This window comes from Aulonocara stuartgranti, assembly GCF_965226115.1.
Source record: "Aulonocara stuartgranti genome assembly, chromosome: 15".
Classification (NCBI taxonomy): Eukaryota; Metazoa; Chordata; class Actinopteri; order Cichliformes; family Cichlidae; genus Aulonocara; species Aulonocara stuartgranti.
In genome coordinates, this window is record NC_138951.1 from 16107924 (window position 1) to 16135572 (window position 27649).

The 27649-nt window shown below is 38.5% G+C and overlaps 1 protein-coding gene across 1 annotated transcript; it reads left to right on the forward strand.

Moving 5' to 3' along the window:
• Window positions 1–27330, forward strand: LOC309689799 (disks large-associated protein 2; the record flags this gene model as incomplete). The annotated part of the gene is made up of 8 exons (XM_082506461.1): window positions 1–67; window positions 1710–1766; window positions 13264–13622; window positions 15003–15088; window positions 15175–15581; window positions 15891–15982; window positions 17367–17519; window positions 19242–27330. Coding segments are annotated over 8 exons (1437 nt in total), but the record flags the coding sequence as incomplete, so codon positions are not given.
• Window positions 27331–27649: the final 319 nt, after the last annotated feature.

Below are 27649 nucleotides of genomic sequence, written 5' to 3' on the forward strand. Positions count from 1 at the left end.
AATTTAAGTGTTGAACACAAAGAAGCAAAAGGTTTGAGAGGTCTGGCTGAAAAGCACGAGAGTGGAGGTCTGTTATATTTTTTGCACCAAAATTATTGTTATGGAATAGTATTGGGTTGCACTTTACATAAAGTCCATGTAAGTACAAAAGGTTTCTCTTTTATTTTCCCTAATTGTGCCGATATAATCAATTGGGAATCTGCACCACATATGCAAAATATGCTAATTTCAAATGTTTTAATTTAATTGTAATTGTAAAGTAGTGATAAGTGTTTTTTATGTGTGCCCATGTACTTGCACTTCATGTAAAGTGTGACTAAAACTCATGAGATCAAATACAAACAGAAACGCATTTGGTCATAGGGTGATCGTAACCATTTCGTGTGAAATTTTAAAAATGCCAAAAGTGAAACTTCAAAAAGATCCATATGCTGAAATACAACATGCAATGTTTTTTACTACATCAGTCAAAGCCAGTCTTCACATTAAGAATGAGAATAGGAGACTGCTTTACTTTTTAGTCTAAACATGTTCTTTGTCTGGCTGTCTCAGCACATCTCATCTTACTTCCTTACTGTCTAAACATCATTTTGGTAGTGTAAGTAAATAGTCTGGATTGGCTAATTCAGCAGTCTAATTTCAATTTGCTGACCTTACAGAAAGAACTACTTCAATATGAAATAATATGAAAACCATTAACTGAAATAATCCAAAAATATTTGACTGCATCCTGGATTTTTTAATATGGCTTGCTTATTCATATTTATGGTGATGATTTATGCTCTGTGTGTCTTCTAATTATGTGTAATATGAAAAGGTAGAGATTTAGATAATGCATGTTACAGTGAATGTTTTTATGCATTAATAACTTGCCTACTGACTTAAAAGTTAACGCAGACCTGATAAGTAGTACTGACAGATCACGAGATCCTGAGAAATGGTTAGGATATTCAGGCAACACTGATGGGCAAAATTCCTAATAGCCTAGATATTTATTGACTCTTTGAAAGTTTTTCAGCCTAATTTTACTAAAATAAATATAGCTTAATGGCTTTTTGTTTAGCCTCGTCAGATCATCATTTGCCATTCTTTTTTCATTTTAAAATGTACAAAGATGTTTTTATAAAATATTGGCAGATGGAACAGAACAAAGTCTATCCTAATATACTCTCACTCTTCTCTGACAATAAAAGCCTTGTTATCAGACAAGGTTTTGACTCCTCAAAGGAATACTGCCTATGAGCATTGCCCATTAAACTGTGTTTAAGTTGTGCCAGTGTCATTAGAACGTCTGCATTTTGAGACAGAAACACAGTCAGTGTCTTAGAGTTGAGCAAATATGAGCATTTAAATGTGTTTTCTTTATAATGTGAAGCGTTAAGTTCATTACAGCAGGACTGTTAATGTAAATTACTCATAAGAAATGATTGCAAAACAAATGCATTTAGATCTATTGGGAAAAACAAAAGCACTGATGTAAACTGAGCATACCTGTGTTTCTCTCTCTTATCACCTGTAAATGATTGAATTAAGGATTGCATAAACTAAGACAATATATCCTGTAAACAATTTTCAATAATTCTTAGTCTGTTATGGTAGGTATATATATATATATACATATATATATGGCAAGATGATTTACTGTTGAGCATTACTGTGTTCCTACCCTGCATCTTTTCTGCCTAACCAGTGTTGCTTGTTCCTTACAGGGATTCAGTTTCGTCTCCCTACTTCCTGCAGCGTGGATCGTGCTCAGCCACCTCCAGGTACCAGTCCATCTCCATACTCTTCTTTCCCTCCATACTAACACTTATTTTTGCAGACATGCATTTCAGTCGCAGCCATAAATCCATGGGCAAAGCAAAGGAGTGATGTCATTTTTGCGAAAAAAAAAAAAAAAAAGGAAAATCAGGTGAGGACCAGGTATCTGAAACAGGCTGAGAAACACAGCAGTACATCATCAAAAGGGTTGAGCAGTGTGAGACACGGTCAACTGTCAACATCCACAGGAGGTTTAAAATATGAATGAAAAAAAAAAAGTGGAGTGTTGGCAAAACAGCTGCTTCACTCTCACAGATGCTAATCTGAAAGTGCTGCTGAGCCTGCATCTGCTAAACTTGCCTGTTTTATAAGACCAGACATGGTTAGAGCTGCCATACCCTCTTAATCACGGCAAGGGCGCCTCCAGAATTTTTCACAGTGGTGGCTATATGGGGGCCACTAAAAATATTGGGGTAGCACCGGACACAGCAGTAGGGGTGACAATGGGAAATCGTTAGGGACATAATGATAAAAATTGTATACATAGGAATAAAGCACAAGTTCATGTTGAAACTCTTTGTAAGGTGTCTTCCTCTCTTGTGCTCACATTTATTAAAATCATTACCAACACAGGACAGTCTTGCCGCGGGGGGCACTGGGAGGGAGGCAGCAAATTTTGGGGGTGGCCAGTTTATTTTTAATGTTAAAGTGACACATTAGAGCCATGAAACTTTAAACTGGCTGCGCTTCATTTGTGATGTTAGTAAGGTACAGCTTGGACAAACATATTTCCCAGCGCAGAATCAATATGGCACAAAAAAGGGCTCCAAATATAATATATATATTTTAAATGATTAGAACGTGGTAGCCTAAGATGATTTTAAATCAAAACCCTGAACATAACCTGCTTCGACCAGGTTGTGTGTTCAGCTTGAATTTACCACACACTGATTTAGCCAGGTAAAAATAGAGATACTTTCAGGACACAGGGAAATCTGATTATCTCCAACCCATTAATCTCACTTTGTAGTATTGCACTCTGGTCTGCAACCCTGTAAATGTCATGATAGTAGCAGAGGTTTCAGAGGTTAGGGATTGATTCACTTTTCAGACCTACATTTCATGAGTGCTAACAATGAAAAATAACCTCAGTCAGCCTTGAAGTAAATGAATAAATAATCAGTCCCTATCCATGATTTTTAACATTCAAAAAACTGTTGGCATGGACTATGATCGAAAACAAATATTTCCATTATATTGCATTAAATAACCTAACAAACGCATTCCTAATTTTGTATTAAAAGTATAACTAAATGTAATATTTTGTTCAGGCCTGAATTTGTTACTTATTTAAATTGTTAATTATCAATAATCAGGTATGTAGTATTGTACAGGTTATGCTTATGATCACTACTTTGAATCTAGAATTCAAATATGTCGGTCCTTTCTGATTCATTTGCAACTTATTTAATTAATTGCACATCAAAGCTGTTATAAATTAATTTCCCGATTGACCAATCAATTAATTAGGGGAACAGTTTTTGTAACACTGCACCTCAAGCAATCTGAGGAGCTACGTCATGCACACTGTTAATTCTCCAGTGCAGATGAAGAATTTAGAAAAGGCAATAGAAACTAACTATAGAGATTGTGGTGATGATATGTAGGCTACATTGGTTTGTTTGTGGTTAAATGCAGAGACAAATCTTTGCTGTTGATGTGTCAAAATTCCTGTTCTGAATGGAAAAGCTACCTGGGTCTTCACTGTTTATTTGTAATACTACGAATGTTGTACATTTAAGCAGAGGAGCAACACAATTTTATGCCATGGCACTCAGGTCTATTTAGTCTTGGCTGCACCTACAGCGTGTGGGTTTATTTGCTGAAGTGCCCAGTGCAGCAGTGCTGAGCCAAACAATCAAATTCAAACACAGCCAGGCACAACTGACTAAACAAAAGACATGATACTTCCCTGGACTATATTAGCCAAATTTTTAACAAAAGCTGAGTATTTAGAAGAGAAACCCACTGTCACTGCCTCTAGGTAGGGGATTTATTGTGTTCAAGGACTCCTACTGGTTCTCAGTATTACTGCGTGGGACAGAGGATAAGATTAAGTTGAGAAAAACTAAAACTCTGACTTCCTGTAGTACATAAAAAAAAATGTGACAAGACTTGTGAATGCAGAGCCACACTGATTATTGAGGCTTCTCTGTCAGTGCCAGCCTCAGATTTCCACCCTCCTCTTCCTTAGAGCTCGAGGTTGTTCCTTCCAGCCTGTTGATGAGTCACACCAAATTCATAACTGTTCTGGAAAAGTCACAGCATAATTTTACAGTTTCCTCCATGGTTCCAACCCAAACTGCTGTGTTACAGTGAACAAGTGAATTAAACAAAGAACTTTGGTATATGTTACTGAAGGAGTTGAGATTGTTCTAACTCTGTTGAATAGTATGCTTGTGTAAGAAAAGATAAGACTTCTGTAGAGGTGTTTTATATTCAGCGCTGTCACATTTTGTCATAGTACACAATGACTCCCCACTTTAACCAGAGATTAGATCCAGAAACTCTACTGCAGTTACCTAACTTGTCAAATCACCACGCTATTATAAATGTCTTTTGTTGTGGCAGTGTCTGCACAAGGAGGGTTCCTGTTCTTACAGATTAAGAGCAGGAAGAAGTATCTAGACCCAGTATTAAGTTAAATGGCATTTATGCTATATAAACTAACTGCAAAACAAAAAGGATCTGTAGGTTTATGCTTTTGTGTGCTTGTGATTGGAAGGACTTTGCTTAACCTCTTCAGGATCTGTAATTCCTTGATTGATGTGACGAAACTGTTAACAACAACATAAAACACAGATGTATTCACTGCAAGGGGATGAGTATGAAGGATGAGCCTGGTGTCAAAGTATATGTATAAAAAGTAGAATTTGCTATATTTTGTTTAAGAAGTCGCATATCCTGCAGGGTGATAGGGTCCTTGGGAGTATACCCAAAATGCACTTTTTGTAGTTTTCACAGTGAAATTATAAGAAAACAGATAAAACATCCAGAATGCCAATGTTTTTTACTGTTACTCCATGTCACAGACATGGAATTGGTGTGTTTCTAGTGTTGAAATGAAAAACTGCATAATAATAATGGTCAAATCTGATTAAAGAAAATATTGCCATGAACAAAAATATTTTGCCTTTAGATGGATGTCAAATTGACTTGATTGCAGTTCATGTAGACACTAACTGCAAACTGTAAATTAATGTAGGCATACCATAAAATGCAACCTTAATGTAGTACTTTAAGGTAGCATTTTATAGTATTCAGGTAAAGATTTTCAGGGCTTCATTAAATATACTAAATTAATTGCTTGTTATCAGCTCATTCTAAGGGGGCCAGGTGGGCAGGACTGTTTGACTGTTAATAGAGTGACTTCACTTGTAAATGTATTCTTATTCTGAATTCAAATTGTCAGTTCAGTTCAGTACATACAGTCCTGTGAAATGAGAGATTTTACAGGGTCTACGAAGTCTTATGAAAAACTACATCCACCCTTACTCTGTCCATAGTAATTAAGAGGGTAAGTAGCAGTCAGGTGCTGCTATTTGAATGCATTTGATTATTGCTCATCAGCAGGTGTGACCAGTTGTAAATTTTGGCAGTTTGCTGGTGTAAAGCATTGTGCTGTGTGTTAAGGCAAAGCCACAATCTGGGAATGATCATCCCAGTAAATTCACCCAAAGGTCAGACTGGGTAGAGCTCAGAAAAACACAATGCTACATCTTGAGTTGGAGATGAAAACCCTGTCTCTCTAAAAAGAACATGGCAGCGTGGATCTGGACAATCCACAGGACTTCTGGGGCAATGTCCTTCGGACAGATGTTTGGTCATAATATGCCATATTTGGCAAAAACAGCATATGAGCACACAAACCTCATACCAACTGTCAATTATGGTGGTGGAGTAGTTATAATTTAGGCTTGTTTTGCCTTGGCACCTTGCAGTCACTAAGTTGACCATAAACTCCTCTGTTGCAATGACCAGGTCAAAATTCAGACCTCAACCTGATAGAAATGCTGAGCATAAAGAGAGCTGAGTATAATCAAATCCACACAAACCTCAATGAATTGAAGCAACGTTGTTAAGAAAAGTGGCCCGAAAGTCCTCCACAACATTGTGAGAGACTGATGAAATCATAGAGAAAATTATTATTTCAAGTAATTGATGTTGAAGATGACTGTAAAAGTTATTGAATCATGGGATGTACTTCATTTTTCACAGAACTGCTAGATTCCTGTGAAAACCTTTTTTTTACATGACTGCTGGTGAAAAAAATAAGCACTTGTCAGTGGGTTTTACAGGACTATAGCATTATGCTTCACAGGTGAATGCCTCTCACAGATATTCCAACTGAAAAACAACTCTTATAATGATATTACTAAAATAAGGAAATTCATAAAACATACATACAGTACATGTCAGAGACACACGTAAAATTTCATTCATAAAATTTCCAGACTAACAGATGGAAAACATGGAAAGTACAGTACAGTCTACATTGGGGACATCTGGTGTCCAGTAGGTGTTACAGCAATATGTTGTGATTCCCCCTCCCCACACTGAAGTAGGACAATACTCTCAGAAGCCTATTAAGTGGTGACAGTGCAAGTAGAGTCAGCAAATTAAATGTCTTCACTAAACAACGTTAACCTAAGCAAATTATTCAATAATTTTGTCCAGTGCATAACTGTAAATGTGAGGGCAACAAATCGGTTTCCAAATGTCAGTTCATTCAGACAATCATGATGTACATGAATGAACTGCAGCACAGCTGTGTAGTGCTGACTCAACTTACAGGCTAATTTCTTTTTCATTACACTGTTGTGGGTGTACAGTCATTACATCTGCAGCAAACTATATGATTGCTCAGTTATTTGGTTATTCAAAAACAACACAGTGGTCATTCCTACTCTTACAAGAATGTTGGAGACTCGGTGAAGACCACCATTGGGCAAAATTAACAGCTTTGATAACTTTAAATGTACTTTTGCATTTAGAGACTGTAACACAAACAAAAATGCAGATTTATTCTAACAACTTCCTCAATGCATTAGCATTTTTTGTCTTTAGTAGGTCTGTAATAGGGTTGGGAAAATGAACATTATTCAACATATACAGTAGTATTGCTTGCTTTTGTGCTAGGTTATTGATGCAAATATTTTCTGTTACAGACAGGCAGACTCTCTCTTACAAGACTGTATGCTTTCTTTTTAATGTAAATCATTCCAAAATGAATACAGTTAAACTGAAATGAAGTTGCAATACAGCTGAAGAAACAGAAGGAAACACGATGTGAAGAACAAACCAGAGAGCTAATTGTGTTGTGAGTTAGCCGCTGATTCCTAGTCTGTACACAACAGCTGTAACAAATAAAAGAAGGTAGTTATGGTAGCTGACCTCAACTAGCAATGTAGTTAATCAATTTAATTTGAACTCCAAAAGGAGTGACTAAACCATACTTCACTAAAAATGTAGAAAATAACAACTTTCACCAAACGAGAGTAGGTTATAGGATCGTTGCTGCACATCCGCCTTTACTTGACAGGTTTTAGCTTACTAACCAAAAGCAGATGCAGTGGATTTAAATGACAAAATAAATGTCAGACACTTACATGATTTTTGCAGTTTATAATTCCAGCACAACATCCAGCATTTTCCCTTTTTCCCCTCGTCTCCATAATTTTCCTTGTTCCTTTCACTGCTATCAAGGCTGCTAGCTTGTTTACTGGCTCTTAGCTGTGGCTAGCTTTAGCTTTACCCACTTTACCTTTGTTAGCCTCTTTAAATTTCCATGTTTACTGGGGTTTTGCTGTTATGAATCTTTTCATGGTGGAGCCCTCCACCAGGAGCTGATAATGAAGAGGTGATGATGAGGTGATTGTTACATTATTTGTTTATGCATTACTTATTTATTCATCCTTTTGATTACATTTAAATGCAATGTTCCATTTTTACATTATACAATCAAACTGATCTCAAGATTCAGTCTTAAGTCAGTTTGTTTCATTGGAAATGTCTACTTTGCAGTATAGAAGAAAGAAAGTATACTTTATTGATCCCCTTGAGGAAATTCCTCTCTGCATTTAACCCATTCACTCAGTGAAGCAGTGGGCAGCCATTGGGCGCCCGGGGAGCAGTGTGTAGGGACAGTACCTTGCTCAGGGGTACCGCAGGGTAGCCGTTCAGCAGATTTGAACCACTGTATGAGTGGCCCATTTTTGCTAAATAGTTGGCCCAGTTGACTTAAACACTGCTCATATGAAAAAATGTGGAAGAGCTGATGTTTCAAACAGTGTCCCTGTTAAGTGACGGCTGTGTGCAGACAGGAATAGGACCCAAGGTGCAGACTCCAGAGACAAACTTAAACCGAAACAGCTTTAATGTTGAACTCAAACATAACATAACTGGAAAAAATCAAAATAAACTAACACCGGCGAACTGACAAAACACACAGCAAAATAAACGGTAGATCACGACACAGACACAGAGAAACACAGGGCTTAAATACACAGAGGGAGCAATCAGGGAATGAGTAACAGGAGGGAAACACAGCTGGGGCAAATCAGGCCTAACGAGACAAAGGAAGCAAAACCAGACACATTAACATGAGACATGGACTTTCAAAGTAAAACAGGAAACATAACAGAGACTGAACAAAAGACACAGACTCACATGCAGTCACTACAACAGAGGGAACAGAGACGTGGGACCAGGGCAGACAGGGGAGACAGCAACTAAGGATTACACAGACAGAAAACCAGAACACTAAAACTCTAACCAAACCCCACCCAGAGAACCTTAACTAAGAACTAGAAAAATTTGCATTTCCTGCGAAAATGCAGTGTGGATGCTTTAAAGCTGAAGCTGTATGCAAAAACTAGCTGAAAAAGCTGAAAAGTTGCAGAAATTGTAAAAACTTTGCAGAAGCAAAGGAACTTTGCTAAAATGTAATAACTTAGCAGAACTGCAATATCTTAGAGGAAACATAATACTTGGCAGAAATACAATAGCATAGCAGAACTTAGCAGAAATATTGTAACTTACCAGAAACATGACAACTTCTCAAAAAATACAAGAATTTAGGAGAAATAGTATAAGATAACAGAAAGAATATATTTAGCCAAAAATACTTAAACATTACAGAAACACTATGATTTAGAAAGATAGTACAACATAGCAGAAATACTGTGTTTTACCAGAGACACTGTGATGAACTATGAATATTGTAATTTTAAATTAATACTATGTTTTAGCACAAATACTATAATTTGGCAGAAATACTATCATTTGGCAGAAATACTATGATTCAGCACAAATACTCTGGTTTAGCACAAATATTATAAGATAGCAGAAATACAATTATATAGCAGAAATGCTATATTTAGAAAGAAAAATATAATATAGTATAAATAGTATGATTTAGCAGAAATACTACAATATAGCATAATAACAATGATTTAGAACAAATACTATGATTGAGCAGAATAGTTATAACTTAAGTGAAAATACTGGAAAACTAAAGTGACAAGCTGAGAAAAAAACAGAACATGCTTAAGCTGTCTCAAAACTAATTATTGTTCAACTGTGGGGAAAAAAAGAAATACAAATAAATAAATACAGAAATGTAAAGAGAGAGACACACACACAGGGTCTATGCCAGTCAAACAATGAGATGCTGCCCTAAAGAGGGTCTTTCTCTCTCTCTCTCTCTGTCTCTCTCTGCCTCTGTCTCTCTCACACACACACACAGGGAGAGAAGCAAGTTTCTAGGTCAGTCAAGCAGCCTGGGAGCTGATAAATTTGAATCCACCAATCAGAGAGGCTGTGTACTTTTCCCGCCAAAACAGGTGCACACACGCAGCACAGAGACAGGATTTTTGTAGTCTATTTCTCTTAGTGAGGATTCCCCTCAAACAAATGACCATAATTTCCTAACCGTAGGGGCAAGAACGGTCATTTTTACACAGTTTTGTTCATAAGAGATGGGGGAATCGTCAAGTGTTGACAATTTATCATTAAAATATGAATTTTTTGAGATATATGACATGGATGACAGGTTGGTTTAGAAGCCACGAAGGCCCCAATATGCAAATTTGAATGCCTCAGCCCACATATATGATTGGCTGGCTGGGAAGCCGTGGAGGCCCTGATATGTAAATTTGAATGTCTCAGGCCTCACAGAGGATTGGCTGCCTGGGGACCTGGCAGTAATATATGGAAATAGTATGATTAAGCATAAATACTACATTTAGTAGAAATACTATATTTTAGCACAAATACTATAAAAAGCAGAAATAGTATGATTAAGCATAAATACTACATTTAGTAGAAATACTATATTTTAGCACAAATACTATAAAAAGCAGAATTACTAAAATTTAGCAGATATACTATATTAAGCACAAATCTTATAAAAAGCAGAAATAGTATGATTAAGCATAAATACTACATTTAGTAGAAATACTATGTTTTAGCACAAATACTATAAAAAGCAGAAATACTATATTAAGCAATATAAATATCCTATAAAAATCCTATAAAAAGCAAAAATACTATACTGTGATTTGGTAGAAAAACTATAATTATTCAGAAATACTATATTTGGCAGAAATACTATATTTAGCACAAATCTTATAAAATAGCAGAAATAGTATGATTTAGCACAATAGTAATATCTTATACAGAAAAATTGGAAAAGCAAAATGGACAGCTGAAAAAATGCTGAACATGCTGAGGGTCCCTCAAATATGCTTGTTAAATGAAAAAAATCGGCAAAAAAAAATATAACAGAGACACACACACAAGATCCAATTCAGTCAACCACTCTAAATATATTGAATTTGAATCTTACAATGAGATCATCCCATTAAAAGACTTTCTCTCTCTCTCTCTCGCTCTCTGTCACACACACACACACACACACACACACACACACACACACACACACACACACAGAGGGAGAGAGAAGTAAGTTTCTAGCTCAGTCAAGCGGCCTGGGAGCTGCTGAATTTGAATCCACCAATCAGAGAGCCTGTGTACTTTTTCCCGCCAAAACAGGTGCACGCAGCACAGAGAGACACAGGATTTTTGCAGTCTATTTCTCATAATGACGACTCCCCTCAAACAAATGACCATAATTTCCTAACCGTAGGGGCTAGAACAGTCATTCTTACATCGTTTTGTTCAGAAGAGATGGGGGAATCTTAAAGTGTTGACAATTTATCATTAAAATATGAATTATTAAAGATATTTGACTTCTAATGCACCATAACTGAGTAGAGCAAAGCAAAAACTGCCTTGACTTGCCCTCAAACAACGCTTTCTAACTCTAAATCTATTTGGAGTATCAATATCATTCTTTCACTGTAAGAGACAGCAGGCTTTGGTGAACAATCATGGAAATTTTCAGGTCTCTGTGGAAATCCATTAAAAAGATATGACGAGAGAAATAAGTGGTTCATTTCCAGAGTTTGAAATCTGAAGAAATCTGAGCGAAGGACGAATTTCCTACCGTCAAACAAGTCTAACTCATTTCAGAACGGTAATAAGTGAGAAAATAATTCTTGAATTGTGAGCGTCAGGAGTGTCTGAAGATATACTGGGACAAGCCTTATGTCTTAACTTTGCTTCATTAAGGAGATATGACGATTCGAATATGCCTCTCATTACAGAAATCAAGCGGTGATTTTGAACAAACTTTCCATTGACTTTCTATGGAGAGTTTTGCGACTTTGTGTTGGTCTGAGGAGATTTGCCAAAATTCTATAAATCCCACAACAATGATAGTGACATTTTCGGAAAGCCAGCAAAAATACCTACGTTTTGATGTATAATTTGTGGAAGTTGAGTGAAAATTGAGCAAGTAGCAAGAAGTTGTTCGGACATGAAGAGAAGACTGCAAAACCTTCAGTGGCACACTGGAAGCCAAGTGCATAGCAACCATAACAATGCATGTATTTTGTGAAAAATCACAATTTTGCAAGTGAAAACTTTAAGAGGCATAAAAGTAAAACGGTAAAAGATTTGAAAAAGCTGATTTATACCTGAATAGCCCAATAATTTGAGAACATTTTATTCAGCTTGTTTCTGGTACCAAGCAATCTGTGACATTTTCAGCTTCTTTCAGTAAGTCAAACAAATCCAGGATGCAAAAATAGAAAGCTTTGAGTTGCATGCTGTCTGAGTCACTGTGCTCTTTATATTTTGGTACTCACCTGCTGTGTCTTACAGAACTCCAGTTGGAAGGAAGTCAAATCTGTGACTAGGTTTGGTTGAACAGGTTTCAGTGTGGCTTTTTATTACATATTGCATGTAATTACCTGCAATCAAAAGTTGATTGTGTAATTTTGCTATGTTAGAAACAGTCTGCACCTTTCTATGTCAGTGTAGAGTCAACATCTGAAGCTTGCTATGAAATTCCTGCAGTATGCTACTGAAGACTAGCATATTTTTCTATGTGTGCCTGAGTGGGAGATGTTCAAAGTGCATCAAAAGCGCTGCAGAGGTGAATGAGTGATGCTTCAAATGGGGCACAATGGCTTTTTCTCAATATAGCTTATAATTATTCAAGCTGTGATTTTCTCAGTCTTAATCTAGTCAGTGGTTGATTTAGGGCTTTGTTTGGTGGTAAAAAAAATACCAGTTTCGAGGGCCCATTAAACTCAAGCTTAATTTATGGAGCAACCTTTGGATTTAGGCTTTAATTAACTAGGGTTTTACAGATAGATGCCATTATAAAATTAAGGAACATGATTACTCTCTGGTATGTATAAAACAATATATAATTAAAGAAAGATTTCACTAATAGATCCAGTCAGGCTAAAGTAGGTAACTGTAGGGAGTTTCATAGTACTTCTACTTGAATTGTATTACTAAAACAAAAACCAGAGCAACCAATGAATAAAATGTAAAATGTATATATGCAAACAAATCGATAGTATCTACATTTACCATGGAGATCATACTTGAAAGAGGATATTATATATATTTAACTAAATTGAACTATGCTTTTTCTGCCAAGACTATTTTCCTACAAATTGAATGGCATCAAAATTTCTATGCTGAACAACTAAATCTTAGGTGTTTTAATATGCCTTTGCAAAGCAAGTGAAATTGGTATGTTTCCAATTCTGCAGTGAGGTCCATCTGGATGGATTACCATCAAATTCTCATTTGCACTTGAAAGACCAAAAATCTTCCCATAATCCTTCATTGTACTTTCCAATAAACACAGACATATTACAAAGCTGCTGATGCTTTCTACCTTAATGACATTTCCCTCCCTTTAAGTGCCCTAATGCCTAATCTCTCATCAAGCTATGAAGCTTCTCTATCACACACTCGTCAGCTTTGGCCACATTTATCATTCTCATGTTATTTTTTGTTTTTATCCTCTACCCTTGTCTTGCCTTGTCCTCGTCCTCTCATCTTGCTTGTGCTATCCAGTGGTATCATATCCTCCCAGTTACAAGAAGACTCCACCTCCTGTGCCCCCGCGCACCACCACCAAGCCTCTTATCTCTGTAACAGCCCAGAGCAGTACAGAGTCCACCCAAGATGCCTACCATGAGGGCAGGCATCCACGGGGTGGTCTGTGGACCACAGACAGTCTCGGCCGTCCCATCTACAGCTCCATGGACAGCCTGGACAGCACCAAGGCGGTTACCATGGCCATGGAGTCAGCAGCAAGCAAGAGGCATGCATCGTTAGGCAGCCACACCTCGGTCCAGACATGCGACAAAGCAGTGCTGGTGTCCAAGGCTGAGGAGTACCTCAAAACCCCACGTTCCTCTATTGGGATACAGGTAACAACATAACCGCGGGCCACTCACTTCCTCTTTCGCCTCTATTGCTAAACCCCACCTCCCTCCACTCCCCTGATTACACCAAGTGCCAGGAAGGTCCCATTTGTCTTCTTTTGTTCTGTCCTGGCTGAAAGGCTACTTCTCATTTTGATAAACAGATCGCCAATGTGAATCAGACATTCAGTATAATCTCCACTCTTTGCTCTTAATCGTATAAACTTGGGTCATGATTCAGAGAATGAAAATTACGATGGCATTTTGGCTTCTATGATTTTTGTCAAAATGTATAAATAACTGATCTTTTTTAATACATCTCTGGGCACAGAGACATTAAAATGCTGAACTGACAAACTACAAGTGTCCGCACTAGTTCAATGTGTCATTTTTCTTTCATTGTGACTAATACCCAAATGTGCATGGCTATGGAGTCTTGTTGACCTTTACATATGTCAAGACTACCGAGGGCTTATTAAAAGAACCCAGCAGCAAGGATAAATTGGTGATTTATGTTTTTCACCTCTTGAACACACCTTCACTACCGGCTGAGGTAGCTCACATCATGTTACTGCTTAAACAAGGAGGTCTGCTGTGAGATAAAGAAGGTCTCTGTTTTATGTACTGTCTGGCTTAGCTAGCCCTGAAGGCAAGTGTCCACATTCCACTCCATTGCAAGAATTCCTTTGCAGACTGTATTTATTTTGGACCTGTGGGCATTTCCACATATTTTCTATGAAAATGTGTCTACCAGGACTCTAATGTAAACTAGATGATTTTCTATTGCATAGTTTGTTGCTCAAGAAGTGCCAAACTCCTGGATAAAATTCAACTTTTTCTGGGACCTGTGCAAATTTCTAGGGGTAACCAATTTTATCACATAGATCATGTACTGTAATTACAAACAGGTCATATATCCCTATGGTGCTTTTTGTATCAGAAATTAGGCACATTTGAGCTCTAAGTTCTACTTATGGCACTTTTATGGCATTTATGACTCAGTTACAGTTCTGGCAAATGTTGTGTGGGTCAAATATGGCAAGAAAGTCATGGCGTGGCAGGTGTTTTGTAGGCCAGAGATATACCAAATCCCACAGCACACCTGACATTTAGATTGTGTAAAATGACTCTTAAGTCAGGCTTACACTGAGTCAATGCCATCAAGCTCAGTGTGGTAAATAGAAAACTGCAGATCTGAATCAGCTGATCAATCAATGATAATGTAAATTGATAATGTAAAGCTACTCTTACACGTAAGTTGGGTTTTTTTATACTTGGCAGTATGTAACAAACATCTCAATGTCAAACTTCTTTTAGGTGCTAAAAATGTGCATCTGTACTTTGGCGTGTCTGTAAATTTCAGTGTTCTCTTGTTGCATTTATCAGGTGGAAACTGTGACAGACTCTGAGACTGACACTAAAGGCCTTCCTCAGTTCCATTCTATAGGGATCCAGGTGGAGGATAAAAAACGGTATGTAGCAGAGATGAAGGAAAGTGTCACAGTGCATTTTTAAAAATCTCAGTTAGAGTCTTTACATTTCATTGTGTTCCTGGTAGGCATGGGAGGTTCAAGCGCTCCAACAGTGTGACCACTGCAGTGCAAGCAGACATGGAGTTGGAGGGATTTCCCTCCATGGAGGATAAAGGTTTGCAGTTCGGTGGTGCCTTCGGCCGCCACTCTGAGCCCAGCACGCCAACACAGTATGGAGCGATCCGTACGGTGCGCACACAGGGCCTTTTCAGTTACAGGGAGGACTACCGGCCTTCCAGTGGGCCACCCAGCCCGCAGCCTGAACCCTGGCTGGTTGAACCCAGCCTGGAGAGCACCGACACAGGCCGAGTAACCCCCCTCCGCAGGGACGGCAGCTGGTTTATGCAGCTCCTTCACAACGAGACCAAGCGGTTGGAGGCATGGTGCAAAGAGATGGAGGCAGAGGCAGAGGAGCATGACCTGTCAGAGGAGAGTGAGTGTACTGATGGAAAGGACACTTTTGTCAAATCCAGTGCTTTTGTTGCGGGATTTCAATGCTTTCATGACATTTACTCTTTGAATGTTCTTTTTGCAGACTTTATAGCAGTATAGCCAAGCCGAACATTCTCAGTAATAGCTGTCATTGAAAATGAGAATACTGAATCGTGACAGGCATTTTGTGAGCAGATTGGATTCTTGTGAATGACCGAAAGATATTGCTCACCATGTTGGCTTTTGCCAAGCTGTCTGTAATAAAGCACTCTCTCTTTCTCCCTCTCTCTGTGCTTGTGTACGTGTCCAGTCCTAGGAAAAATCCGAAGTGCAGTTGGGAGTGCTCAGTTATTAATGTCTCAAAAGTTTCAGCAGTTTTACTGGCTATGCCAGCAGAATCTGGTGAGTACTGCATGTCTTTCAGACAAAATCCCTGTTTCAACATGCTGTACAAAAACACGCAAAAGGTCAGGGGTAAACTTGTTGATTGGCTCCTTTTTCTCAGCGCTTTGAGAAGGCGCTTGGCCTGACGCTGCACTTGTGTGCTTTCCAGAAATAGACCACAGAGATCGATAGCGAAGCAGTCTCTCTGCAGCTATTGACCCCGCAGTAAACGAAAGGGGAATTCCAATAGGAAGCAGCACCTGTGTTGAGGCTATCCATTAATGCACAGAGACAGCAGTCTGAATGGGAACTCAGAGTTTTAGTAATGGACTGCCACGCTGTCTCACTGTTTAGCCATCATGTCACGTCTGCTGGAAACTCATACCTTTTCTAATGCAGACTTTACAGAGTCAGCATATATCAAAAGATTGCAGAATCGTAAATGGGGATGTTTCTGCAGATACACAAAGAGGCAGCCTGAAACTTAATCACCTCTTTATAAAACGTAGATAATTAAAACAAAAATGTAAATGAAATGCAAAACCTTGTGGAGGTGGCTGAAATCACCTCTCTCACTGCCTTCTGCTGGGGTTTTTTTTGTCTCTTAACTCACTGTGTTGCTCTTCTTTAGATGATTTTGGGCCACTCTCTCTCCCTCTCTCCCCTCAGATAATAGGATGATGAATTAAGTCTAACATTGGTAGTGACAAGCTTTAGATTGCCCTGAGCTTTCAGACGTGTCTGAATGGGAGAATGGATCTGTTTCACCTGCTGGATGGAGGAAGAACTGCATTTTGTATCTATAAAAAGCTCTGAATTTGCTTTTGAAGTTTGGCTTGACAGACCTTTTCTTGATGTCAGCGCACACTCATTCTCTGTGTGGTGTCTGAAGTAATGAGGCTCTATCTGCTTAATTTTGTGAGCTGTGATGTGCAAGCAACATCCAGATGTGCATATATGTAGAAATACAGCAGCAGTGTGTACCAGGTTTCTCTTTAACATGAAATGTAATCTTCTTAGATAATAATTACATTACGGTACTGTCCGAACACAGAAACGAAATCTCTCTGGAAAAACACTCAGGCAGGCAAAATCGATGCTGTTACAAAAAGAAAAACACAACAATTTTGTAACAGTGTATCTCTTTGCTTCCGTGTCTTCAGCATTCTGCACATATGCGACTTGTTTATCACAGTAATCGCTTAAGCAAATAATGGAGAAAAAACAATTCTCAAAAACTGCCAGCTGAGGTCATGAGCCAATGTTGGTGCTATACTGCCACACAGTGGTCAAAGTGGTGAGGTTCAAGTGTAGCTTTGAGTAACGGCAAGTCCCAGAAAGAAGGTGGACTTTTGAACACTGGATTTGATGCACATCTTTATAAGCCCCTCCGTCTCTTTAGGACCCCAGTGCCATGCCCAGACCCACATCTCAGGACCTGGCTGGATTCTGGGACCTTTTGCAACTTTCCATCGATGACGTCACTGCCAAGTTTGATGAGCTGCAGCAGATCAAGAGCAACCAGTGGCAGCTGGTGGAGAGCCCAGAGAAGAAGGTTAAACCATTTGCTCTTTTCCTATGCTTCCACACACTTATAATAACAAGTCATAATGGGCTCCAGATGAACTCACTCAGCTTTAGAGGAAACTACACCAACAGCATTTCTGTTCCATTTTTAGACCCTGGACCAGCAGGAGGTTACAAAGCATAACAAAGGAGGCGGCACAAGTTAGATTAGAAAGCTAGTGGCATCCTCTAAAAGTGACTTACATTTTCATATTATCACTGAGTATCTGGTTCAGGGTGTTTAAAGTAAAATTGAATGGCTCTTAAGCTTTTAGTAATTTCATCCAAGTTGCTTGTGAAAAATTTATCAGCTCCTAATGTTAATGGGGAAAAACACTTGGTGTGAGTTTCCTTAATGTCAGACTAAATCACAGGCAGTTTTCACACAGCATTTAAACACACAAATTACTTTGACTTTTTATCACAACATCTGCACCGGATAGTTACTGGCTTTTTCAGGAACACGATAGATCAAAGCCACTTTTATTTTGAAAGCTCTAACACCGTCGGACAAGCATAAAGCAAAAGTTTTCCTCCGACAGGTGCACAAAGCACAGGAGCAAATATGCAAAACAAAATCCAAGGCGTGAATAATGATCGTGGTGACATAAAAGGCATTTTAGTCATTAAACCATCCAGTTAAAGCACTTTCACCACACCATAAGTGAAAGCGCACTTACACGAGTGGCGCTCATAGACGAAAGAGCCGCATTTGGAAGCACATTTAAATGGTAATGTGTTTTTAGAGATCGACAGCATCCTTCAGGGCACTTGGATAATTATCTTCATGCTTGCGAGGAGTTGTTTACCTCCAGCAGTTAATAGACACGTTGCAATCTCTATGACGCCGAACCCTAGCGGTGACACAGATGCTCTGCCTTTTCACCTTCGAGGCAGGCTCCATTTAAACCAACACCGGCTTCCCAAACAGCCGCAAAAAGTTCACCCTGCAATCAGACTGTGTATCAGTGCGATTAAATGTTCAAAGGTGAAGATTTTCGATGACACAATCAGTATGAGTTTCCAGATTTTGTGTATTTGTGCAGCTTATGGACCGCAAGAGGCAGATTTTTGCATTTTTAAGCATCCAGCAGCAGTGAGTAATTAATGAGTAATTCTGCTGATGAATTTTCATTTTGTAGCCAATGCTGTTGGTGTAAACGACTTCTCTTCTCGAGTTAGACAACACGCTGTGATACCGGACTCTTTCCAATTTAAATTTGCTCAGATATCAAGAGTCTATATATTAAAGCCAAATTTAGCCCGAAATCAAGTCTTCATAGTGAATAAAGGTGCTTTAAGCATTTAATTAATTGGCCCCATATTAATCAACATTTATCATCTCTGCCCAATTTCATTCTACATTTGTCCACTGTGGCAGTCTTTTATCTGCTAGTTAATATTAACTTTTCCTCATAACTCTCAATTACAAGTTCTTGCTCTGAGCTCAATAAGAAACCCCTTTGTGTTTTTCCATAATGCAATCACGTACAACAAGCAAACTAAATAAAAATTATACATTTTCATGTTTTGGGTTGTTTTTTTATTTATAATCTGATTTTTTTTCTGTTTTCTTTGCACAGTTTACTTCCACGTCCCAGCAGAAAATACCATAATAAATATCAGTTACTGGGCTGTTATCTTGTTTAGTACATATTAAGAAGCCTACTGTGAACCAACTTCCAGTTGTTATGTCATTCTGTGTCTTAAGGAGCGGAAGTGGCCACCCCCTCTGCCAAAAAGGTCAGCCAGGGGGCGTGGCGGTGTGATGCGGGAACGCTCTCTGGACCTTCAGGACCGCCAGCGACAGGAAGCCCGCAGACGCCTCATGGCTGCCAAAAGAGCAGCTTCTTTCAGACAGAACTCGGCCACAGAGAGGGCAGACAGCATCGAGATCTACATCCCTGAAGCCCAGACGCGGCTTTGAGGTCCACGGATTCATCCTCAGCTCCCCTCGTGCACCTCCACTCGACACCAGCACGTGGCGCCACATTCAGCCCCCTTGTGCTGTCAACTATTGTCGCTGCTCATTCATGTTTCCATCTGTTGTAATACCCTGGGTTGTCTCTACTGAATCTACACTAAGCAAATATTTCACCTGTAGAAACCAAAAGTGTCTCCAGAACAGTAAAAACTGGACAACAGATCATTTCCCTCTTGTTTTTTTGGTCATTTGTTTGGCTAATGATGATCTTGGGCCAGCTGAATTGGTGATGACAGTATGGTGTTTATGCACGGATGTGGATATTTAAAATAAGAACAACAACAGCAAAAAAAAAAATTAAAATCAGTTACATTTCTGCCACTTGGAGCGGCTAAAACAGAAATTTGCTTAGTGTAGTTTTAAGACCACAGGGGATTTTTTTTTTCGCCCCCACGAGTTCTGCACCATGACGATTAGTTTATAAAGCCTAAAACAAACATTCATCCTTACTACACCACATCACTGTTTTTTTTTATTTTCCACACCAGCATTTTCTTATACCTCTTTTCCACTTATACAGTGCCAGTGCCAGTTCTGCCTCGGTGCCTTTTGAGAACCAGCCCACATTTTGACAGGTCTGAAAAAACGGCCACTACATCATAGAAGTCACAGCAACAGAAAAGCCTTTGTGGATTGCATATGCCAATTATTGGTGGATTTAATGCAGTAGCCCCCTCCCATAGCCACCGATGGTTCCAGCTTTGGGACAGGCAATTTTACGGCACCTCTGCTTCTTTGGAAATGGACGGAACCAGCTGAAGATTAGGCACCTGGACTGGGCGGGTGGAAAAGGGGTACTAGACTTTTCCATCGTTCCCATTCTTGCACTGTGTTGAGGGTGATGTTATACAGCACTTGCCACATTTAAAAGAAAACACAAAAGTGCAACTTTTTTCTCACCAGCAACAGTGGTCTTGGGCTAAAGCAAAGCAACCTGTGCGGGGGTGGTTTCCCATAATGATGTCACTTAGCGCGATTGACGAGCCTCTGAAAATCTGTAACTGCTGAAAGAAATGCAGGGGAAGTCATTTCTTCAACGCTTCCCATTAAATTTGAAGTCGGAATAGATGGAGAGTAACAAAAGTTTTGATAGGGTGTTTGGGACCCTTCATATCGATCCAACAATACTTTTCCATGTTTAATCAGGCATGCTGCAGCTGCTGCCCAGTGTTGCTGACTGAGATCTAAAAATATGACTAAAACTCCATCATTTCCACATCCATTCATGTTCATCAAGACTAGACAATTCTACGACATGTAGGTTATTTGCTGCTGGATGCATTTCCATTGCAGAAAAAATATGAATTATTAACAAAACAGAGTTTTACATGGCCCGAAAGAGGTGACTGTATCAAAAAAAAAAAAAAAATGCATTTTGCACCTTATAATATACATGTTTGTATTTCCAAGGGAAATGTAGTTTATGAAGCTCATGCGATATTGTTGCAGTTGAATTGCAAGGACAGATATGGAAAATTTACTACAGAATTTCATACAGTATTACTCTATAGGTCATAGAAATTGCACCTTTTTGTCATATTGTTTCTTTTTTTTCTTCTTAATGGCATTACTGCCATCGCGTAAGGAAATATTGTAATTCTAACACTTTTACTTCTACTTGCAGTATCTATCATATGACCAACGTCACAATCTACAGTAAACATTTAGTATTTCTAGTTAAACCTGTTGTTGGTTGATTTGACAATGTATCTGTCCTAATGACTAAAAGGTGTTCTTTAGCTAACAAACCATTTCTCATAACTCACTGCATCTGACCTTTTTACCAAGTGGCGCATAATGAAAGCCCTTCTGTTCTTATTTTGATCTGCTCACATAGTCTAGGAAAGACAGGTGCAAATGACACTTTAACAATATTCAGTTACTATAGTAAATGGTGCTGCTTTTTACTCTAAAACTGTTGTCCTTTACCCAGTCCTATGTGCACGCACACACACACACACTCAAGGACTTTTTAAACAGAGATTTATTAATATGGTGCCCACCGTCTCTCCGATGACTTGTGGTAGATTGTGACTTTAGAAACGATCATCTTTGCAATGCTCTTGCCCTCAGTGATGTAAATGTGGAGATGGTACGATGGCTTAAGTTCCTTTCGAAACTGCAAAGAGGTCAGGGATATCTGTTTATCGCATGGGAGAGATTACAGGCTTTGACATTCCACCAACCTCAAGCTAAAATCGAATACCGTATGCCCGCCTTGAGCCAAGGGCATACTGCTATAGCTGAAAGTACATAATAATACGCGTCCATATTTTATACTCCCTGACACCTGCGATGCAAGCCCATTCATCCTCATTTGCCAATCTGAACCCCAACTAATGAATACGAATGTTGTTATGGCCACAGGAATGGCACTCAGTAGGGGAGAGCAGTCTGTGTACCATCAGTACTTCTGGGAGGCAGTGAAACATGCTTGTTGTGAGGGATTGTGGGTGTACATCAGTGCTAGAAGACCCTACCTTACCAGATGGCCTTAACCAAAACAGTCGTGAATGTACAGCCTCCGATGATGCAAAAAATAAATAAATAAATATAAAAATAAGATGAAATTCCAACTAAATTGGACAGGGCTGAAGTCACTCTCAAACCTTTTACTTTTTTATTGTATATTTGCTCATCTCAATTTTTTTTTTTTCTACTTAATGTGACTGATTTAAAGACGAAACAGGGTGTGATAAAATAACAGGAGACACAGAGAGAATTACATCCTCCTACGCTTTTATCAAATTTACGATATCACAAATGTAGTTCACAGTTATTCCAGAAGTGTGAAGTATTGCTGAAAGAAAAGCGCACACTTATCTGTGAAAACTGAAATCGTAGTAGAGCCACTTCACACATGAATGAATATTATAAATTAAGTAAAATAGGATTTAATGAAAGCAGGATGTTTAAAGTAGGCAGATTTATATAGAAAGTAACTGTTTCGCATTTAAACTGAGTAATAAAGGTACCAGCTCCTTGTTATCCACATTTGAGTTCAGTGATTTAGTTGATCTAAATGCATATATGTCCCTGCAGGCTGTGTGTCCCACTGTAGAACAAAGAAGAAGGTACAGTAATTTCATCCAAAAGACGACAAGGACTTGGCTTTAATTTCCGAGGAATCAATACAATTTACAGCCAATAATAACACACAGCTTTTAGTGTATTGCAAGAGGGAGGATCCAGTACGTCCTGACTGGTCAGATTTATTTTCCCCTTTTCAAAGAGGAAATCGTTTTTTCATTCATATCCATTTATTTGGGGCTTTTCTTTTTTAATTCATACCGTTCTGTAGTGTTTTTGTTTTGGGTTTTTTGGGGTTTTCAGAGCAGTTGGTTGGTGGAAAGGTGTGGTCTGTCTTTAATTTATTGATGCTATACAGGCTGCAGTTTTCATCCAGCCCGTATTATCACACAGAAACCTTTTCTTTAGCCTCCTTGCTTGGGTTGCATTTGAACATTTTGTCCATTTTTCACATAATATTACAATTTACTACTTTATAATCATTCATACAATTTACCATCTTAGCGTTCATTGCCGTATGCATATAATACACGGTTAAGCGCTTCAATGAACACGTATATTCTCAATTATTACCCCCAAATCTAAGAACTGTGGTGATTTTGTTCATCACTCTTCATTTATTTCGTCTTGGGGGGCTGTCTCCATTTCCATCCTTTAATATCATTTCCCTAGCATCTTCACTCAGTTTTGGTCTGTAGGTTTGGTCTGTTGGTTTAGAAATATGAAAGTCCTCATTTATTTCACTGGTTCCTCCCTAAGTTGCGCCCTTGGAATGATTGGCGACCGTTTCTCTGAATTATGACAACCGTTGATGGGCTATTTTAACAATCCAGCTGCTCTTCCACCTGACTGAAAGTCATGCAAATCAAGTCTACTTCCCACAGACTGAATACTGTGATACCATCTTATGTAGTACTTGATGATATTTAAAGAACTACCTATTGAAAAGAAGCTTTTTTATTTTTATTTGTTGTCCTTTTGTAGCTTTGAGTTACTGTTGCTTGCGGGCTTTTCAACCAGTAAGCTTGAGTAAAATCTACAAAATGACTTTGACGCTTTCTGAACTCGCCACCTTAAAAGAATGGCTTAAAAAAATAAACAGGATTCAGAGTAACGGCCACACGGCATGAATGGGAGGGATGTTTTTGCACCAACTGCATGTCAGGAAGGCTAACGTCAGAAACAAAGATGTCCTCAAGAGTCGCAGGGATGCTAATATAATATATTGTGACAATAACGGCACACATGGTCAGAAATTTAGCTAAAGTGTGTGCTATTGTGGAATAATGCAGGGCTATTGTGTAAACATGGTACCATTTACCCTTCATTTGCATACCATTTCCAATGAAACACATAATATTTGTCTTTCACGTCTCCCAGTTTTTCCCATCATGCTATGAGGGGCTTAGAAGTCTGGCAACTATGTATATGACAAATCCTCAGGTGCCTTAAAGTTTGATTCACATAGGACTGAGTGAATGTTTTTGGGTTGAAGTATGGAAAAAAAGACTGCAACCTGCAAAGGACTGCACCACTAAGAGTGCAAGTTTGTCTGAAATACCTTTACAAGGGCTGGATACCGGGCTGGGTCGGGCTGCAGAATTTCAAATGGATTTACATTTATATTTGACTGATTTAGAGGTCCTATTGTAATAAACTTCAGCACAATAAAGTCTAGAGGGTATCAAAGGAGGATTTGCTATTTTGTTTTCCACATTTTCTTTGACAAAGATTCATAGTGACTCGTTTTTATGACATGAGATGAAAAACACACACAAATTGCAGAGAACCAGTGGATATGACAGTGTAAATGCTACACGTCAGAGTGTATGTCACATCCATTTCTGCTAATCATAAAAGATTACTTATTTAATAAGGTCTTTCTTTTAATTCCTCCTAGCTGTGATATTGTAATCTTGGGATGTTTCTGCCATTCTTGGCATTTACGTCTACAGAATCGGGAGACTGACAAAACTTGACCAGCCAAAAAAAAAAGGGCAATAGTGTTTTCATACAATGACAGGCAGGCTCACCTACAGCTATTTACCTCATGGTTTAGTGTTTTAGCAAACATGGTTTTAGTAGGAGTAGTTGTGATCTCCACAGGAACACTTTGTCACGCCTGTGTACTATGCAGCAGTATTTCTGTGGGGCGGCAGAGCTTGCAGGCCCTGGTGCAGATCATCTTTCCTTCGCAGAGAGCCGAAAGCACCACGTTCATTGAGCTGTGCACCGCAGGAGCTAAAACACCACGCTGTCATCGCCATCCAGATCCTTTACAGCTCACTCCTCATGACTCAGTTTAGGATTTCTTTCATGCTGATTTCAAAATAATATAGTGTAAACAGAAAGTCGACTAACTTTCAGCAACGCTCTAAAAAAAGATTCACGTGAACATGACGAGTCAGAGTTACTTTGTCGGGGTCACGTTTCCCTGTTTAGTCGCTATTCAAGATAGCTGTTATGCTTTACAGCCTCCATATTTTAGCCTGACATCATATAACAGCTGTCCTGAAGTTAAACCTCAGAGAAGTCTGTATAGGTGCTGAATCAACCAACGCTTCTCCTTGTACTTTTATTTTTCCTGAATTTGCTTTTTTATTTACTTTTTTTTTTGGTTGTTGTTTTATTCTGACAATCAGCAAACACCAAAAGCATCAAAATGCACACACGCATACACACTACAACAGCAGTGTCATTGTATATCCTCAAGATAGTGCCCTGAGTTGCCCTTCTTCATATCTTGGGGATCTTTAAAGTCTCTTTGGACTCCATTTAAAATATCGTTCAATTTTTCTTTTCTCCTTGTTTCCGATACAGTTGCACTGCAAAGATGTCTTTCTATTGCTTGCTCTCTCTTCTCGTAAAACCACGTGACTTTCGATGACATCAGAGCGTCGCCCTGTTGTCGCAAGCCAAACAACCGTCGAGTCACTGTTGAGCACGTTTCACGTCATGCTCCCACGTGTGAGAGTGTGTCTGCTCTTCAAGCAATAAGCCTTATTTAAATATTAGGGATAACTTTTCATTATCTTCTTTAGATTTTTTGACACATCTGTGGGAAGTCGTAGGGGTTTCGGTTCAGCAGCAACCGGCCTGACACTGAGGAAATACACTTTAATGTAGAAAAGTTGACCTTACCACTTTCATTCGTGTCTCCTTTGAAGATGCGAGCAGTTGCTTAGCTTGACCACATAGACTCGAAACAGAGGAAAGAATCTGTGCATGTGAAAAAATAGACTAAAACATCAAACTACAAATATTTGCTATGTTGGTTTGGAATATGACAAGATGTCTTTAGGGGTGCTTGCATTAAGATTTTATGACCTTTAGAGAGACACGGATTGTCTGTTCCCCACAGTCTTTATGCTAAGATAAGCTATCTGCTACCTTCATGCTACCTATCTGCAACTGCAACGAAATAGCTAAAACTGATTCATTCAGAGATCACTCAGAACATTGATTTAAATCCAAAGTGATATAGGTGCTCAACAACCTTGCATTTATATAAGAGCAGAATCAGAATGCAACCAGGGGAGTCGAGTTAACTCAGTGGTGTAGACTGACCTTTTATCTCGGTATTTATAAATTTCACATCAATTGTTTGCAAACCCTCCCCAATCCATCTGACAATCAGTCTGAGTCAAATTGCAGCTGTTTGGAGACTGGCTGCCTCCCGCCAGGCAATCACCTTGCGGTCAGTTGTGAGTAAGAGTGCAACTTCTTGTAGTCAATCTCCGAATACAAAAAAAGAATCAACGCAATCAGTGAGAAAACTAGGAGGATGTTGTCCTGTTTTCCTCTATAGTGACTGAGCTGTTCTACAAACTTGAGAGTGGTACCGTGCTTTTCATCAAACTCTCTTAAACAGTCTAATAATGAATGTCTAAGGCAGCCTTAAAGGTTACGTATTTCCTCTTATGTCATTCAGGTTGTTTTTATTGCTCATTTCAGTGTAACCTCAGTGCCCATCTGTATTATGGGTATGAGTCATAATAAATCATCTGATCAGCTCTAAATATAGACACTTTCAAATTTGTACATTGTCCTAATAGGGTTTTGTTTTGTTGAGTTTCTTTACATTTATGTTGTTTGTTTGTTTCTTTTTTTAGTGTCTCATGTTTTATGAGGAGAGAGAACAGACACTTTTGTTTGCCTTTGGTGGAGAAATGTCTTGTATTGTGGCTGTGGGTAGAAAACATTTTTTTTTAAAAAGGCCTCTCATGGGTTTTTGGAAAGTGACATGAGAAAAATTTCATAGCATAAAAAGGTTTGTGGTTAGCTTAAAACTATTTTGAAATTGTTAGATATATCAATAATGAGGATAAATATAATGCCAAATATTCAGTATTTGTACAGAAATATACATATATAAATATATATAATATATGCCTAATTTAAATGGAACTATTTTCCACTCTTGACCATATTTTTGTTGTTTAATGTTTCTTTGTCAACATTATTTTATAAGCTCTTCAGATAGCATGCAGGATAGTGAAAATGAATGTATTATTTAGTGTTTCATTGCTGGTCAGTATTACAGCATTCTACAGATCAGTTTGTGTTTGTAGGATTAATTTAAGCTGAATATTTCATTTCTAGACTTTTGTTTATCTATAAATGACTTGTAAACTTTCTTTTATAAATGCAAGGTTTCGAAACAGTTTCAACAGTTTATATCATTTTATTATTTCCCTGCTTATCAATGTGGTTCAGTATACTTTGCCTCTTCTAAGTACTGCTATCAACCATCTGTTGTAAATAATTATGCAAATTAAACTTTTTGAAGAAAACAGCATAGTTGTAAGAGTGCTTTGAGATCTCTCTATGTGTATCAGATGGAGAGGGTGCAGTTGTAGCACAGGTATGTGGCATTTTAGCTCAAAAATCCCACATGGGGTTGTTTATGAAGCAATACAATACAGTTTGCTGGCTAAATATCATGGAAATACGCATCATGCTCCCAGCTTAGTCGCACCTTTTTTGGGTATTGGAAGGCTTGAGCAGTACAGCACCTGCCTGTTCCTGTGCTGCCCAAGCAGTTCCACCTTTAGCTTAAATCATAAAACTTTTTTATCTAAGAAGTATAATGAAAGAGAAGGAAC